Source organism: Mus musculus, chromosome 4 (assembly GCF_000001635.26).
Source record: "Mus musculus strain C57BL/6J chromosome 4, GRCm38.p6 C57BL/6J".
Lineage (NCBI taxonomy): Eukaryota > Metazoa > Chordata > Mammalia > Rodentia > Muridae > Mus > Mus musculus.
The window spans coordinates 112,227,584-112,245,834 of NC_000070.6; the positions used below are offsets into that span (position 1 = coordinate 112,227,584).

General features: G+C 37.0%; 1 protein-coding gene across 3 annotated transcripts in view; it reads left to right on the forward strand.

The window, feature by feature from the left end:
• Positions 1–4,661: 4,661 nt before the first annotated feature.
• Positions 4,662–18,251, forward strand: part of Skint3 (selection and upkeep of intraepithelial T cells 3) — a 68,224-nt gene continuing 54,634 nt past the window's right edge. For all 3 annotated transcript variants that reach the window (NM_001102474.2, NM_177578.4, NM_001348354.1), the window contains exons 1-2: positions 4,662–4,861; positions 8,153–8,233. In NM_001102474.2, coding sequence (NP_001095944.1) covers positions 8,158–8,233 — 76 coding nt within the window. In that variant the 5' untranslated portion in view covers positions 4,662–4,861; positions 8,153–8,157. The remainder of the gene's footprint in view (positions 4,862–8,152; positions 8,234–18,251) is intronic.

Here is an 18,251-nt window from a genome sequence, read left to right on the forward strand (position 1 = left end):
GTGGTTTCAATTATGAAGTTCAAACAAAAATAATTTTATGTTTGAGGGTCAATATTAGAAACATTATTAAAGGGCCACAATATTAGGAAGATTCAGAACCACTGACATATACATATGCAAGAAAAACACACGCATATAAATGAAATGATTTATAAAAAAGATTGTAAAACCTATGATATATATATGAAAAAAAATTTTACTCAAAATTCAAGAAAGATACACCACAGACATTTTTATATCTTGTAGAGTAGTACATATAATAGATGAAGGTATAGATCAAATTTCTCTTAACTTTCTATTCAATTTAGCATTAATCTATAACCCTAGTATACAACCTATTGTGTGTGTGACAGAATTAAAAAACTAACACATTTGATTACTGGATAAAAGTAATAGTTAAAAGACCTTCATATTTGACTATGACAATTTTTCCCCTTAAATGTTTACTAAATATAAAGTCCCAGAAACATGTTGCTACTTATATGTTTTTCATAAGACTAAAATTCAGAACAATGAGTGCAAAAAATGACATGTTCCCTTGTCAAAGGTCACATGATTACTTTAATAATTGTAAGGACAAATCTGTTTCATACTTTTTAATGTGAATTAATAGAGTTAAATGTGACAGACACTTACTTACACAGCAGGGTCTTTGAAACTTGGATCCCTTTGGCAGTTCCATAACCTTGTAGAGAGAGGTGACCTGATAAAGTTGGCAAGCTCAGAAGACATCATGCCTGGGAGGATGAGATCCTCTAATGGGGAAGAAATATCTGGAGTAATCTAATCATTACATGGAACATTCCTAAAACAGTGTCCTTCACCATACAAAAGCTTTGCAATTTTATGAGGTCACATTTGTCAATTCTTGATCTTAGAGCATAAGCTATTGATGTTCTGTTCAGAAAATTTTCCACTATGCCAATGTGTTTGAAGTTCTTTCTCCACTTTCTCTTCTATTAGTTTCACTGTGTCTAGTTTTATATGGGGGTCCTTGATCCACTTGGACTTGAGCTTTGTACAAGGAGACAAGAATTTGTCAATTTGCATTATTCTACATGCAGACCACCAGTTGAAAGAGCATCATTTGTTGAAAATGCTATTTTCCCCCCACTGGATGGTTTTGGCTCCTTTGTCAAATTTTATTGGGGAATTGAGTCCATTGATATTAAGAGATATAAAGGAAAAGTCGGTGTTGCTTCCTGTTATTTTTGTTGTTAGAGGCAGAATTCTGTTCATGTGGCTATCTTCTTTTAGGTTTGCTGAAAGATTACTTTCTTGCTTTTCTTTGAGTGTAGTTCCTCTCCTTGTGTTGGAGTTTTTCCTTTATTATCCTCTGAAGGGCTGGATTTGTGGAAAGATGTTGTGTAAATTTAGTTTTATCATAGAATACCTTGCTTTATCCATCTATGGTAATTAAGAGATTTGCTGGGTAAAGTAGCCTGAGAGGGCATTTGTGTGTTCTCTTAAGGTCTGTATGACATCTGCTCAGGATCTTCTGGCTTTCATACTCTGTAGGGAGAAGTCAGGTGTAATTATGATTGGTCTGCCTTTATATGTTACTTGACCATTTTCCCTTACTGCTTTTAATATTCTTTATTTGTTTTGTGCATTTGGTGTTTTGATTATTATGTGATGGGAGGAATTTCTTTAATGGTCCAAACTATTTGGAGTTCTGTAGGCTTCTTATGTTCATGGGCATTTCTTTATTTAGGTTGGGGAAGTTTCCTATAATTTTGTTGAAGATATTTACTGGCCCTTTAAGTTGGAAATTTTCCTTCTTGTCTATATCTATTATCTTTAGGTTTGGTCTTCTCATTGTGACCTGGATTTCCTGGATGTTTTGGGTTAGGATCTTTTTGCATTTCATATTTTATTTGTTTGTTGTGTCAATGCTTTCTATAGTGTCTTCTGCACCTGAGATTCTCTCTTCTATCTCTTGTATTCTGTTGGTGATGCTTGCATCTATGTCTCCTTACTTCTTTCCTAAGTTTTCTATGTCCAGGTGTGTCTCCCTTTGTGAGTTATTTATTGTTTGTACTTCAATTGTAGATCATGGATGGTTTTATTCCATTCTTTCACCTGTTTGGTTGTGTTTTCCTGTAATTCTTTAAGGAATTTTTGTGTTTTGTCTTTAAGGGCTTCTACTCGTTTACCTGTGTTCCCCTTTATTTCTTAAAGGAGTTACTTATGTCTTTCTTATAGTCCTCTATCCATCCATATATTGCTTTTCTGGTGTGATGATATATCCAGGACTTGCTATGGTGGGAGCATTGGGTTCTGATTATGCCAAGTACCCTTGGTTTCTGTTGCTTCTGTTCTTATGCTTGCGTCCTGCCATTGATTGTCTCAAGTGTTCCCTGCCCTTGATACATCTGATTAGAGCCTGTCCTTCCTGTAATACAGGTTGAGTCAAAACTCCTCAGAGTCCAGCTTTTTCTGTGATCATGTGCTTCCAGGATCCTGTGATCGTGAGATTCTGAGTACATCAGAATTTTTGGCAGTCAAACTTTCTCTGAGCCCCTGAGATTCTGGTGTGACCAAGCTCCTGATATTCTGGTATCCTAAGATCCTGGGCATGTTAGCGTGCCTGGAAGTGGTACCTACTCTGTGGGTGGTGGGGCTGTCCACTGAGTTCAAAACCAAGGTAGACCAGTGCTGAATGGAAGGAACCCAAGCCACTGGTAGGGCAGGGTTCCTGTGTCCCTGCTTCTTCTGGTCCCAGGCATTCCCAGTTGTGTTGGAACAGATGTGTTCTTTTCACCAGTGATCCTAAGATCCTGGGTGTGCTAGGGCACCTGGTGGGTGGAGAGTCCTCTGGGGACTGTAGACTGTCTGTCACATTCATGTCCAAGGGGGCTGGGAGCTGGCACCAACTGGAAGGTGGAAGAGGGAATCTTTTTTTTTTTTAATTAGGTATTTTCCTCATTTACATTTCCAATGCTATCCCAAAAGTCCCCCATACCCACCCCCACAATCCCCTACCCACCCACTCCCCCTTTTTGGCTTTGGCATTACCCTGTACTGGGGCATATAAAATTTGCAAGTCCAATGGGCCTCTCTTTCTAGTGATGGCCGACTAGGCCATCTTTTGATACATATGCAGCTAGAGACAAGAGCTCCGGGGAACTGGTTAGTTCATATTGTTGTTCCACCTATAGGGTTGCAGACCCCTTTAGCTCCCTGGGTACTTTCTCTAGCTCCTCCATTGGGGACCGTGTGACCCATCCAATAGCTGACTGTGATCATCCACTTCTGTGTTTGCTAGGCCCCGGCATAGTCTCACAATGACAGCTATATCTGGGTCCTTTCAGCAAAATCTTGCTAGTATATGCAACGGTGTCAGCGTTTGGAAGCTGATTATGGGATGGATCCCTGGATATAGCAATCACTATTTTAATTAAGAAAATGACTCCATATAATCTTCCTGTAGACAAGACTGTGTAGTACTGTTAGAGATCCCAGAATACTCTCAGTGTAGCCAACTCTCAGTCTGTAATAAGAAATAATAGGAGCAAGCCACGAAGCAGTTTTTCTCCAATACTTCTAATTCACTTCCTGCCTCCAGGTGTCTGTATTTCTTGAGTTCCAATCTGGTGTCTGTCAGTAATGAAATTTGACCTGTATTGTAACTGAAATAATCTCTTTCCTCCCCATATTTTATTTAATCACAATGTTTTACTACATCATTAAAAATGTTGTGCTTTGTTTTTTCTGTTTTGTTATTTAAATAAAAGACAAAATTGATTGGGAATGGTATGGGAAGAATTGGAAATAAATATGATCAAACTACTTTGTACAAAAATCTAAAGAAAACTAGAAAATACATATATTAAAATATTTATATGTATACATTTATCATCATTTATACATGTTATAAGTATACATATTATATTTGGTGAGATATAATTTCACATTCAATGAACTCTAATTTTATAGGCATCTGTACATATAAAATTACATACATACATGTATGTGAAAATATCTATAATATTCAATAAATATATGTATGTATATAAGGTATATATGCATTCATATTCCTAACTCATTTGTACTTATAAAATATGCCATCTATATTGAACATTAAAATACATTAATATCTTAACAGATGTGAATGTACATATATACACATACACTTACATGTATGTCATATACATTTCCTAATGTTTCATAAGTTCTTTATCTTCCTCCTTGTCCTTTTTCCCAAGCAAGCTATTACAAATTACCAGATTTATTTTGAATCATCTAATATCTTTTGTGTCATCAAAATATAGTTGGGCTGTCAGCCTGGGAAAGTACTGTGTTCCTTTGTTTAACTGGACTAACTGGTTGTTTTGTTTCAAGATTATTTTCCTTTGTCATTAACCAATTGAAACTTTCATTGAATGTCTCATCTGAACTTAAAATCATTTATTGGGTTGCTACAACTCTCTCCACTTTCTATGTATAAGTTAAGCATTCAAAATGCATTCGTCATTTCTTTATTTTGGCATTAAGTATATTACAAGTGTGGGTCAGATTTGGGTTTGGTTTTTCCCTGGATAAGTCAAGTCTTGCCAGTACTTGAGTAATACCAGATGCAGTCACTAAGGTAAGCAAAGATTTCATATGTGGGATGATATGACCAGCCCTATTTGAAATTTCCTGTGAAAGAGATCTACATATCAGGCTTGCAGAATCATAGGGGCAGACTTTCAGAGTAGGAGAGTGGACATTAATATTTAATTTTCCTGATTTCCATATAACTCTGATATACTTTATGGCTTCAAGAAAACTGTGGAAGTATTATCAGAAACTCAAGTGACCTAACTGATACATTCACAGACGCGATAGAGAGCTGACTTAGGATCATCCATCTCAGGTAAGTGAGGGAATTGGGTAAGACTTTTGTATATAGTTCTATTTTCACAGATAATTTTTATTTCTTCTACTTTTTCTTTTTCTATGTGTCTTCTGAGAGGAATTCTGTCGCACTAAAAAGATATTCCAAGGACTTAGACAACAGTACACTTAAAGATTAGTAAATCTTGAGGTTCAGAAGGACAAAGTATTGTCTTCTTAGGGAGAAAAATCTACGTTTTCTGTACAGGTCAGTTGAAAACTAACATTGAATCCTAGTAGACACTGAGCTCAGGTTCTGGAGTGTGGTTTGAAAATAACTAAAGAAAATATATCCCTAAGACTATAATTTCTCAGCCACATACTAGTGAGACTTGTGGTCATTTACTTTCTTCTCAAACCAAAGAACTTCTTTCTTGTATATAGCTGTGAGACACAAAATAAGAAAGGTATATTATATGTACTATGTGCCTGTTGAGTTTTTAAAGTATGTCTTTAAAGACTCAATTTCTAAAATACATCAGCACAAAAAGAAAAATATTCCATGTCTTAGTTGTGCGTGGAAGTTTAAAAGTTTGATATTCTGGATGAATTTGCATATATAAGACCAGAACAGTGGAATTACTGGACATGTTCATGTAGATGTGGGCATTTCTCAGGAATTCTACCCCTAGACAAGAAACTAGAGATAACGAATGACTCCTGAGGGAAGGAAAATTAACTTGGACTAAGAATGAGCCCCCTTATTAGTTTTACAATGTAGCGTGGGATGCTTTGGAAACATGAACACAAACAAGAAAAAAAATGACTCAATAGGATATATATATGCAAACATACATACATATTTACATATATACATTCTATACGTTCTATATACACATAGACACTCACATACATATATGTGTGTGCATGTGCATTCTCCAGGTATGTAATATAATTAAAGAAAACGAGATGGTTTGCTTGACAGGTTGTGAAGTTAGAGAGGCTTGAAATAAGTAAGAGAGAGAGAGAAATTAATACAATTATATTTCAATAAAAGTATTTTAATGAGTTAATATCATATTAAAATAATTTTTATTAGAGTCTGGAACAAGAAGGAGATGAAGAAATACAGATATTTGGTCTTTAATAAGGTATTTATTGAAGAGAAATAGTTATAGTAAGATAACTTTAAAACAAATTACTGATTATTTTTAAGGGAAATGGAAGATACCTACAATAGGTTCTAACTTGAAAGTTTATGAAAATACCATGCTGTAGCACATTAAATTTACAGTTGACATATTTCAGTTAACAGAATGTTGAACCAAATGAATATCACGCTTTCTGAATGAACATTAAATTATCCTTCCATACATTTTTACTCATATCAATTGTTATTACCTGCACAAGACCTAAATAGGATTACTCCCACATTTTGCCATTGACAAAGTTGGAAAAACTCACAAAACCTCATCCCATCCTGTTTTTATATGAAGCCAATTATTGACAGGTAGAAAAAGATTTGTTTATTTAAGTGGTGTAATGCCTAGTGAGTCATGTTCTGCAGAAGAAAACTTTACCTGGTTGTGTAACATATCCTAATCAAACTCAAATTTTATCCAAAAAATTAAAAATGTGAAAGTATAAGGGAAAGTAATTGAGAAGAGGGAGATTAATCAGAACAGAAAGGCACAATAGTGAAATAGAAGTGGGTACAAACTAGATACAAGTATGATGATATCAAAATGGTAATCATTATACATAATTGGCATATACTAGTAAAATATATTTTAAAAGAGATGGAGAGCCATCTTTGTAGTTAAGAGTACTTGTTACTCTTGCCGAAGATCCAGGTTCTGTTCTGACACCGATGTGGTACTTCACAACCTTCTATAATTTTAGTTCCAGGAGATCCAGCACACTCTCCTAACCTTCATAAGTACCACAAAAGTAAGTGGTGTACACACATGAATAGTTCTAAACCTGTGGGTCAATATTCCTTTGGAGATAGAATGACCTTTTCACAGAGGTCACCTAAAACCACCAGAAAACAGAGAATTTTACATTAGACTTCATAACAGTAGTAAGATTACTGTTTGGAAGTAGCAACAAAAGTAATTTTGTGGTTAAGGGTCAAAACAACATGAGGAACTGTATTCAACAGTCACATCATTAGAAAGGTTGACAACCACTCAAATATAAGTATAATACATACACACCTTTGCAAAACATTGAAATATTGTATAGCATAACTGATATATATTTAATATTTTATTTTATTTATTCCAAGTTCAAGGTCATATCATAAATATTTTTATTTTTCTTAAAATAATATATATCGATATCTACCATCTCTCTCTCTCTCTCTCTCTCTCTCTCTCTCTCTATCTATCTAATCTATATCTATATCGATATTGATATCTCTATCTATCTATCATCTATCTATCTATCTATCTATCTATCTATCTATCTATCTATCTATATCTAATCTATATCTATATCGATATTGATATCTCTATCTCTATCTATCTATCATCTATCTATCTATCTATCTATCTATCTATCTATCTATCTATCTATCTATCTACAGAGTTATGGATCAGATTTATTTTAAATTTGCATTCAATTTCCCACTTCTTTATAACCCTAATATATAGCCTGCTATATGTATAATAGCAGTAAAATACTATCAAATTTGATTGTTGATCAAAACTCAAAATACTAAATAACTGATTTAAAACATTTACATTTGACTATGAGAATTTGTTTTTCACTTTAAATTTTTACCAACCACAATATCCTACAAATATGTCTGTAATTATGAGTTGTTCATGAGAATAAAACTCAGAATAATGAGTATAATTGATACTAAAAAGATACTACAATTACTCTAATAATTTTAAGCATCTATCTGTTTCATGTAATTAAATATAGCTAAATGTGACAGACACTTACACTACAGGACCTTTGAGACTTGAATCTATTTGGAAGTGCCATAATCGTGTCTGGAAAAACAAGTGACCTGATAAGGTTTCCAAAACCAGTAGACAACAGCACTCTTGGGAGGATATGATCTTCTAATGGGGTAGAAACATCTAGGAGGATCTAGACATTAGATGGAACATTACTATAAATGTCAAATTTAGCAAATACAAATTTCATGATAATAAATAGAATGAGGTAACTAATTGTGGTAATGTTATTCATTATCTAAAATTGAGGCGTAATGACAACTCTATTTGGAAACCAGTTGTAGAAAAATATGGAGGTATTTGATTTTTGCAACTTTTGCTTATGTTTTCACTGGTCAATAACTTGTGTCTCATTACAGGTGTGATGGGATCTATACAAATAATTTTTGCTGCATACTGTGTTGTCTTGTGCGTCCTCCAGATGTTAGTACTGAGTTCAGGTATGAACCTCTCACTCACTCTTATGAGTCTTACCAATGTCAAGTATCCCAGAAAAATTGAGGTAGAGTAGAAAGGAAAGGATATTTAAACCATTCTTTCTAAAGTTTGAATGTAGCAATGAAGTGAAGAAAGTTATGAGTTTCTATCTTAGAGAAATTAGTAACTCTAACCAGCAAATACCTTTTCCTTGGTTTTATTTTATCTTCTAGGAAGAAAGTATATTGAAAGAGGAAAAAAAAGCCTGGAGGACTCAATATTTCATAGGACTTATGGATGACTTTTACACTGAGGAATTGTTGCAGACTACAAATACAAATTAGAATCCCTCTGAGTTAAGAATACAATAAGGGGAAAAGATGAGGGGAAATAAAATAGGATAGGAGAATGGAATTTTGACTTTGTACGGATATTTATGCAAAGTACAAATGAATAAAGAGTACTTAGAGACATTTAAAATTTTTGGATATCAAATAATATAAAAGATGTAAAATATTCTAGCAAAAGCTGATTGCTCAATAATAAAACCTCACTAATTGACATTTGCTTGGGTGCCACCCTGGTTAGAATTATTTCTTGTACTGGTAGCTTCATTGGGTTAGAAGAGATGTCCAGTTGTGCAGTGTGTGTGTGTGTGTGTGTGTGTGTGTGTGTGTGTGTGTGTGTGTGTATGAGTATATGTGAAAATGTGTCTACATGTATATGTGTATATGTGTATGTATATATAAAGACATTTTCATAATATCTTACTGTATTAGGTTTACATTAATGTCTTACTGTATTGGTTTGTATATGACCCTTGAAAAGGGTCTTAGTTTTAGTCTCTGTATTTCCTCTCTTGGCCCTTCTTCATAACCCTTCTCCTTTGGATTCCCCCTCCCAGTCAATCCATAGCTTTAAATTCTATTGTCTCTTCCTTAGCTTTTTTTTTTTCAATCAAAACCAGGTGTTCATAGTTGCAAGGATTTCTGTTTGTATTTTCAATTCAATTACAGTGATCAACTTGTTCATTTGTGTGCCAATACCATGTGGTTTTCTTACTACAGCTCTGCAATAGAGCTTGAAATCAGGAATGATGATACCTGCAGAGGATTCTTTTATTGTATACCTATCCTTTTATTTTTTTCATATGAAGTTGACCATTGTTCTTTCAAGGTCTATAAAGAATTTCCTTCAAGTTTTTTATGGACATTACATTGACTCTGTACATTGCTTTTGGTAAGATTGTCCTTTTTACTATGTAAATTCTACAAATCCACGAGCATGGGAGTTTTTTCCTTCTTCAAATATATTCTTCAGTTTCCTTCTTCAAAGACCTGAAGTTCTTGTCATACATGTCTTTTACTTACTTGGTTAGAATTGTCCCAAGATGTATATTAAGGTTTGGTTATTGTGAAAAGTGTTTTTTTCTGATTTCTTTCTCACTTTATTTGCGGTTTTTTATAGAAGGGCTACTGATTATTTTGAGATTTTTTTTTTTTTTTTTTATATCCAGTCACTTCACTAAAGGTGTTTATCAGCTATAGATCTCCGGAAGAAATTTCGGGATCGCTTATGTGTACTATCATATCACCTGCAAATAATGATACTTTGAATTTTTCCTTTCCAATTTCTATCCCCTTGATTTCCTTTAGTTGTCTTATTTATCTAGTTAGACATTCAAGTGCTATATTGAATAGATGGGGAAAGATTAGACAGCCTTACCCTATTCCAGATTTTATTGGAATTGCTTTAGATTTCTCTCTATTTAATTTTACGTTAGATATAGGCTTGGTGCAAATTGTCTTTATTACATTTAGGTATGTTTCTTGTATTTCTCCAAAGCTGTTATCATGAAGGTGTGTTAGACTATTTTCAAGATTTTCTTCAGCATCTATTGAGATTATAATGTGGTTTTTGTTCTTTCAGTTTGTTTATATGATAAATTACATTGGCAAATTTTCACATGTTGAACCATCCATGCATCTCTGGAATGGAGCCTACTTGATCATAATGACAAATATTTTGATGTATTCTTGAATTTGATTTGTGAGTACTTTATTGAGTGCTATTTCATCAGTATTCTTGTGGGAAATTAGTCTGTAATTGTTTATTTTTTTAATCTTTGCAGTTTTTAAAAATCTGGATGACCACAGACTCATAAAATGAATTTGGCTATGTTCCCTGTATTTATATTTTATGTAATAATTTTAGGCATATTGATATAAGTACTTTGAAAATTTGGTAGAATTCTGTGCTAAGGTGGTCTGGCTCTGGACTATTTTAGGGGGAGGACTTTTAATGATTGTTTCTCTTTCCTCCAGGGATATAGGTCAATTTAAGCTGTTTATCTGGTCTTGATTTAACTTCCATAAGTGGTATCTATTGAGAAATTTGTCCATTACTTTTATACTTTCCAATTTTGTGGACTACACATTTTTGAAGTAAATCCTAATCTTTCCTTGGAATTTCTCAATGTGTGTTGTTATGTCTCCCCTTTCACTTCTGATTTAGCTAATTTGGATATATTTTCTCTGTCTTTTAGTTAGTTTGGATAGGATTTTTTCTATCTTTTGGTTTTCTCAATGAACCAACTCTTTGCTTAGCTGATTCTTTATATTGCTTTCCTTGTTATTGATTAGAGCTTTGGTTTGATTATTTCCTGCTTTCAACTTGTTGATGAGTTTATTCCTTTTTGTTTTATAGATTAAAGTTTTGGTGATGAATTACTAGTATAAGACCTCTCTATTTTCTTTACATAGGCATATAATGCTATGAATCTTCCACTTAGCACCACTTTCATTGTGTCCCATAAGATTAGGTACACTCTGCATTTGTTTTCATTGAATTCCAGGAAGTCTTTCATTTCTTTCTTTATTTCTACTTACATTCAGTAGACTTTCAGTTGGGACTTGTTCAATTTCTATGAGTCTATAGTCTTTCTGTTGTTTGTGTTGTTGAAATACATCTTTAATCCATGGGGTCTGACAAGATATACGGGCTTTTTCCACTTTTCTTCTATATGTAGAAAATAGCTTTGTGACTGAGTGATGGCAGTGTGTGTGTGTGTGTGTGTGTGTGTGTGTCTACAAGCCTTCTTTGGATTTTCCTGGTGTGAGATTATTTATTGACTGTGTTTGTGCTGTTAAACTTTGTGAGTTGGAGTTTTTTCTCAAGTGCTATTTGTAGAGCTGGATTTGTTTACGTATTTTGCTTACATGTAATTTTGACATGAAATGTTTTTCTCCATCTATGGTATCTCCATTTTCTGGGTATAATAGTTTGGACTGGCTTCAGTGGTCTTTTAGAATCTGCAGAAAAATCTTTCCAGGCTCATCTGGCTTTCAGAGTCTCCATTAAGAAGACTGGTATACGTTCTAATAGGTCTGCCTTCATGTTACTTGGCATATTTTCCTTGAAGCTTTTAATATTCTTGCTTTCAATATTCTTTCTTTCAACTGCATGCTTAGTATTTGATTGCTATGTGGTATGGGAACTTTGTTTTCTGGTCCAGTGTTTTTGGTGTACTGTAACTTTTTTGTAGGTTCATAGGAATATCCATCTTTAGGTTGGAAAGAGTCTATGATTTTGTTAAATGTATCTTCTGGGATTTGAGCTATGATTCTTCTCTTTTTCTATTCGTATTATTCTTAGATTTGGCTCTTTCATGGTGTCCCTGACTTCCTGGATATTTTGTGTTAGAAATTATTTAAATTTAACATTGTATTGACTAATGTATCTATTTCTTCTATTGTATCTTCAATGTCTGTGATTTTCACTTCAATCTCTTTTATTCTGTTAGTTAGACTTGTATTTGTAGTTCCAGTTTGCTTAGCACTATTTGCCATTTTCAGAGTCCCCCAGGCTTTCTTTAAGTTTTCAGGACTTGAACAGTTTTCTTCACCTGTTTTTTGTTTCTGGTTTTGTTGCTTTTGTTTTGGAGGTGTTGCTGCCTCTGCTGCTGCTGTTGCTTTCTTCATTTATTTTGTCATTAATTAAGGGACTTATTTATAAATTTCAATTCTTTTGTTTGTTTTTTCCTTCATTTCTCCCTTTCTTTCTTTCTTTCTTTCTTTCTTTCTTTCTTTCTTTCTTTCTTTCTTTCTTTCTTTCTTCTTTCCTTCTTTCCTTCCTTCCTTCCCTCCCTCTTTCTTTCTTTGTTTCTTTCTTTGTTTCTTTCTTTGTTTCTTTCTTTGTTTCTTTCTTTGTTTCTTTGTTTCTCTCTTTCTCTCTCTCTTTCTTTCTTTCTTTCTTTCTTTCTTTCTTTCTTTCTTTCTTTCTTTCTTTCTTTCTTCCTTCCTTCCTTTCATCCCATACCTCCTCCCCACCCTGTCATCACAATGTCCCCACACCGCACCTGATCTCTAAACAACCTGGGGCCTCCATCCTCTTGAGGGTTAGGTGCAACATCTCCGATTGAATACAGACTAAGCAGTTGTCTGCTCTATAATTGTTGGGAGCCTCATATCAGCTGGTGTATGCTGTCTGTTTGGTAATCCAATGTTTGAGAGATCTTGTTTCAGATTAATTGAGACTGCTTGTCCTTCTACATGGATACCCTTCTCCTCAGCTTCTTTCAGCTTTTCCTAATTCAACCACAGGGGTCAGCAACTTCTGTCCATTGGTTGGGTGCAAATATCTGCCCCTGATTTTCAGGTGCTTAGTGGGTCTTTCAGAGGGCAATCTTGATAGTTTCCTTTTTGTGAGGGCTCCATAGCCTCAGTAAAAGTGTCAGACTTTGGGACCTCCCCTTGAGCTTGATACCACTTTGGGCTTGCCACTGGACCTCCTTTTCGTCTGGTGTTTCTCCATTTCCATCCCTGTAGTTCTTTCAGACAGGAACAATTATGGGTCAGAGTTTTGACTGTGGGATGGCAACACCCTCCCTCATTTGATGCCATGTCTTCCTGCAGGAGGTAGACTCTATAAGTTCCTTCTTCTTATTGTCCAGCATTTCATCTAAGGTCCCTCTCTTTAAGTCTTCAGAGTCTCTTACTTGCAGGTCTCTGGTGCATTCTGGAGGGTTCCCCCAACCTCCTACATCCCAAGGTTGCCTGCTTTCATTTCTTTCTGCTGGCCCTCAGGGCTTTAGTTTTTTCCCTCACCCAGTACCCGATCAGGTTCCCCTTTCCCCTCCAAGCCCCTGTCCACTTTCCCTCCCAGGTCCCTCTCTCCCCACTTGTAATTGATTTCTTCTCCCTTCCAAGTGGCACTGAGGAATCCTGCCTTGGGTCATTCTGCTTGTTGAACTTTTTGAGTTCTATGGACTATATCTTGGGTATTCTGAATGTTTTTTTTTCTTCTTTTTGGCTAATATCTGCTTATTAGTGAGTACATACAATGGATGTCCTTTTGGGTCTGAATTGCCTTACTCAGGATGATATTATCTAGTTGCATTCATTTGCCTGCAAATCTCAGGATGTCCTTGTTTTGAATAGCTGAATAGTAGTCCATTGTGTAAATGAACCACATTTTCTTAATCCATTCTTCTGTTGTGGGTCATCTGGGTTGTTTCCTGCTTCTGGATATCACAAACAAGTGCTATATGAACAGAGCGGAACATGAACCCCTGTGACATGGTGGGGCATCTTTTGAGTATAGTCACAAGATTGGTGTTTCTCGGTCTTCCGGAATTAGATCTATTTCCAATTTTCTGAGGAATCTCCATATTGATTCTCAGAGTGGTTGTACCACTTTGCAATCCCACCAGCAATGGAGGAGTGTTCCATTCTCCACATCCTCGTCAATATGTGTTGTTGCTGGAGGTTTTGATGTTAGCTATTTTGACAGGTATAAGGTGGAATAGCAGGATTATTTTGATTTGCATTTCTCTGATCACTAAAGACTGAACATTATTGGGTGTCTGGCCCTGGGAAGCCAGTGAATCCAGCCTCCCAGGGGGTGAACAAGGGGCAGTCTGAGTTCTCTGGGCCTCACAGAGGCCAGAGATAACAGGGTCTTAGTCTTGGGCATCCCAGACACCCCTGGACACCATGGAAGAGCTGAGAACAAAGTGTAGGCCCTATGGAGCAGCTCTGTCATACCTGGGGCCAAAGGGAAGAGAGGGAAGGGGAAGAGGTGGGACTGAGTGGTTCCCATGGGGGCAAGAGTCCTTGGTCTGGCCATGGCTGGAGTGCAGGAAGGTCTTTTGGTGGGGGATTAGATACAGCTCTTTAGGGGAAAGCCTATTCCATTATTCAAGCATGGTGGGCCTTGATGAGCAGAGCCAGTCTGTGGTTTGAGAGCTTTATTGTAGAAAGGCAGAGAGAAAGAGAGAAGGTAAAAGAAAGAGAGATGCTGGTCATGGCCATGTGGAGAGAAGGGGAGAATGGAGGGGGAAATGGAGAGCTAGAGATGAAAGCAAAAAGGTGAGAGCTGAAAAAGAGAGAGGAGGGGCCAAGCATCCCATTTTATAGTGGGCTGGGTTACCTTGCTTTTGCCAGGTAACTGTGGGAAGGAGCATACCTGGCTATAGTTAGGTAACTGTAGGGGTGGAGTCTAGCCAGAGTGCCAGAAGCTTGAGACATTGTCTGCATACTTATAGTCACAGAATTATGGAGTTGGGGGCTCTGTGGTTTTAGGAACCTGTCTGTGGGAATGTGGCTCACTGTTCTATCCCTTGTAGAGTTTCCTACTGGGTCTCTACTGGGTCTCTAGAGCAAGCCTCATTCAACCAAAACAGGCTGCCTTTCACATCCCCATATCTGACTAGGCTCTTCTGACCTTCATAGTTTATGTTGAGAAGCCTGGTGTAATTCTGATAGGTCTTCTTTAGACCCTTTATTTGGCCCTTTCCCTTGAAAATATTAATATTATTTCTTTTTCTGTGTACTTATTGTTTTGATGAGAGGAATTTTTTCTGTTCCCATTTATTTGGTGTTCTATAGGCTTCTTGTTCTTTCATGGCCATCTCTTTCTTTAGATTGGGGAAGTTTTCTTCTCTGATTTTGTTGAAGACATTTTCAGGTCCTGTAAGCTGAGAATCTTTGTTCTCCTCTCTTCTGATTATTTTCAGATTTGGTCTTTTCCTTGTGTCTTGAATTTTCTTAATGATTTGGGTTAGGATTTTTTATGTTTTGAATTTTCTTTGACAGTTGTGTCAATCTCTTCTACTGTATCTTGTACACCTGAGATTTTCTCTTCTATCTTCTATTCTATTCTGTTCTTGATACATCTGTGACACCTGACCTCTTTCCTAGGTGTTCCATTTCCAGGTTTGGCTCCATTTGTGTTTTCTTTATTGTTTCTACTTCTACTTTAAGGTCTTGGACTACTTTATTCAATTCCTTCACCTGTTTACCTGTGTTTTCCTATATTTCTTTCAGTGAGTTATTTATATTCTCCATAAAGGACTCTATTATCTTCATGAGATAGTATTTTAGGACAGATTCCTGATTTTCATGTGTGTTGGTGTATTCAGGGCTGGTTGTGGTGGGAGAACTGGGTTTTGATGATTTCCACATATATTGGCTTCTGTTGCTTATGATATTGTGCTTGCCTCTTACCATCTGGATATCCCTGGTGTTTGTTGGTCTGGGTGACTCAGTCTGGAATCTGCCTCTTTTGTCTATGGGTTGCTTTAGGTCTCCTGGTAGGCCTTTGGCCCTGGCTGTAGCAGACCACCTGTGGAGCCTTCCAACTGGGGGCTCTTCAGAGGGGCAGAAAAACTGCTGATCTGTTGCCCTGGTTGCAGTAGATTTCCTGGGAGGCCTTCAGACTGTGGGTCTTCAGTGGAGCAGTCAAGCTGTTGTCCTTTGTGAAGCCGTTCTTGGGGGTGGGGAGTGGCTACAGATTGTGGTTTCTGTTTCCCTGTTTGAAGCAGAACTTCAGGGATGCTTTCAGTCTGTTGGTCAGTTGCCATGCATGCCTTCAAGCTGTGGTTTATTCACAGGAGCAGACAAGCTGACAATCAGTTGCTCTGTTACCCTGTGTGCAGCAGATCTCCTGGGATGCCTCAGGCTGTGGTGTCAGTTGCCTGACTGTTCTGGGTGCAGAGGATCTTCTGGGATGGCTCTGGATATGATGTTAACTGTGGATCTACAAGTATGGGTCAGGATATCATGTCTTCCCAGGAGCAGACCAGCTAGCAGTCTGTCCCAGAAGAAAAACTTCGATTTCTATTGGGGAGTTTTATTTCTTCTTTAATGATCTCTATCATCTTCATGAATTTGGTTTTAAAGCGATTGTCTTTTTGTTTGTTTGTGTGTGTGTGTGTGTGTGTGTGTGTGTCTTTGTGTATGTGTGTGAGCAAGCATGCATGCATACTTACACGTACCATGTTGGAATATTCAAGTCTTGCTGTTGTAAGATGACTAAGCATTGTGGTGCAGTATTGCCCCGGATGTTGTTAACTGTGTTCTTGCACAACCTTAGGCATCTGGGTTTGGGATGTTTATAGGTCTAGATGCTGATTTGTGAGTTTGTCTTTGTTCCTTAATTTCTGTTTCCTCATTGGTATTATTTTCTTTGTGGCTCAGACCTGGGTCAGCTGGCATGACCTCTGATTCAATAGCAAGTCTCCTTCTAAGTTGAGGATTGAACATAATGGAACTTAGCTTGGTCTTTGGTATAGCAGGGAATCTGTGTCTAGGTTGAGGGGTGGAGTAAAGTAATGAATAGGGGGTTGGAAACACTGAGTGAATGAAGGAGGTCAGTTGGTGGGCTGCCTATCTGTGGTTCTGGCAGTGTATGGTCCAATAGGAAATCTCTGCCTGAGTTCCCATATCTGTTTTTCTAGATTTTTCTGTTTTTCTTGGCCTGCACCTGCTCTTCAAACTTATGTGACAAGCTTAAGCAGTTCTGATTTGCTTGGCCTATACTTAGGCAGTAAAAGTTCACTAGATGCATGGTAGCACAGCAAGTGGTGATTTAGAATAGGGGAGCTCCACAGGTGAATAAGTCACTCACCCATTGTGACTGGCTTGGCCTGCACATCAGCAGTGAAAGCACTGCCAAGTTAGGACTGGGGGGAACTAAAACAGGAGGTTATGACATTGCGATAGGATAGAGTGGATAAATGGAATAAGTCTTTAGGAACCAAATCAAGGAACTAGAGCAGTTACACAAATAAGAGGGTCACTCACCTGTTCTTTTGAATGGGGTGGCCTGAATGTGGGCAGTGGAAGTCTTCCAGGGTTGAGGTGAGGACAAACAATTATAATCCTCTTAGTTGCCCACTACCCACTACTAAAAAAAGATGCTCTTAGAACCAAGAATAAAACAGTACTAATTTATGACCTCCAAAATCATGGCCTTTTGGCCAGGTTCACAATACCAGACATTGTATTGCTTGGCATGATAGAAACTTCAAGTCAAATAAGGAAATTACTGATTACCTGATAAATAGTATTGTCACTATTACACAGGTAGGTACATCTTTTTTGAAGGTAAGTATTGAGAGAGTCCACTTTTGTGTAAGTCCATGCATGGCACTTCTCCCTAGTGATTTTCATAGAAATTTACATCCTTGTGAAAGCTATCTAGTTGGGAAAGAGTTTCCAGATCTGTCCCAATTTGATTTCTTTTTGTTCTTTATCAAAGATGTTTTATGTTACTGATAATAGGGACTTACCATCTAGTACTACTGCTAGTAGAAGTTCATGGATTTTTTTTTATTACATATTTTCCTCAATTACATTTCCAATGCTATCCCAAAAGACCCCCACACCCTCCCTCCCCACACTCCCCTAACCACCCATTCCCATTTTTTGGCCCTGGTGTTCCCCTGTACTGGGGCATATAAAGTTTGCCTGTCCAATGGTCCTCTCTTTCCAGTGATGGCCGACTAGGCCATCTTTTGATACATGTGCAGCTAGAGACAAGAGCTCCGGGGTACTGGTTAGTTCATAATGTTGCACCTACAGGGTTGCAGGTCTCTTTAGCTCCTTGGATACTTTCTCTAGCTCCTCCATTGGGGGCCCTGTGATCCATCCAATAGTTGACTGTGATCACCCACTTCTGTGTTTGCTAGGCCCCGGCCTAGTCTCACAAGAGACAGCTATATAACAGTCCTTGCATCAAACGCTTGCTAGTGTATGCAAT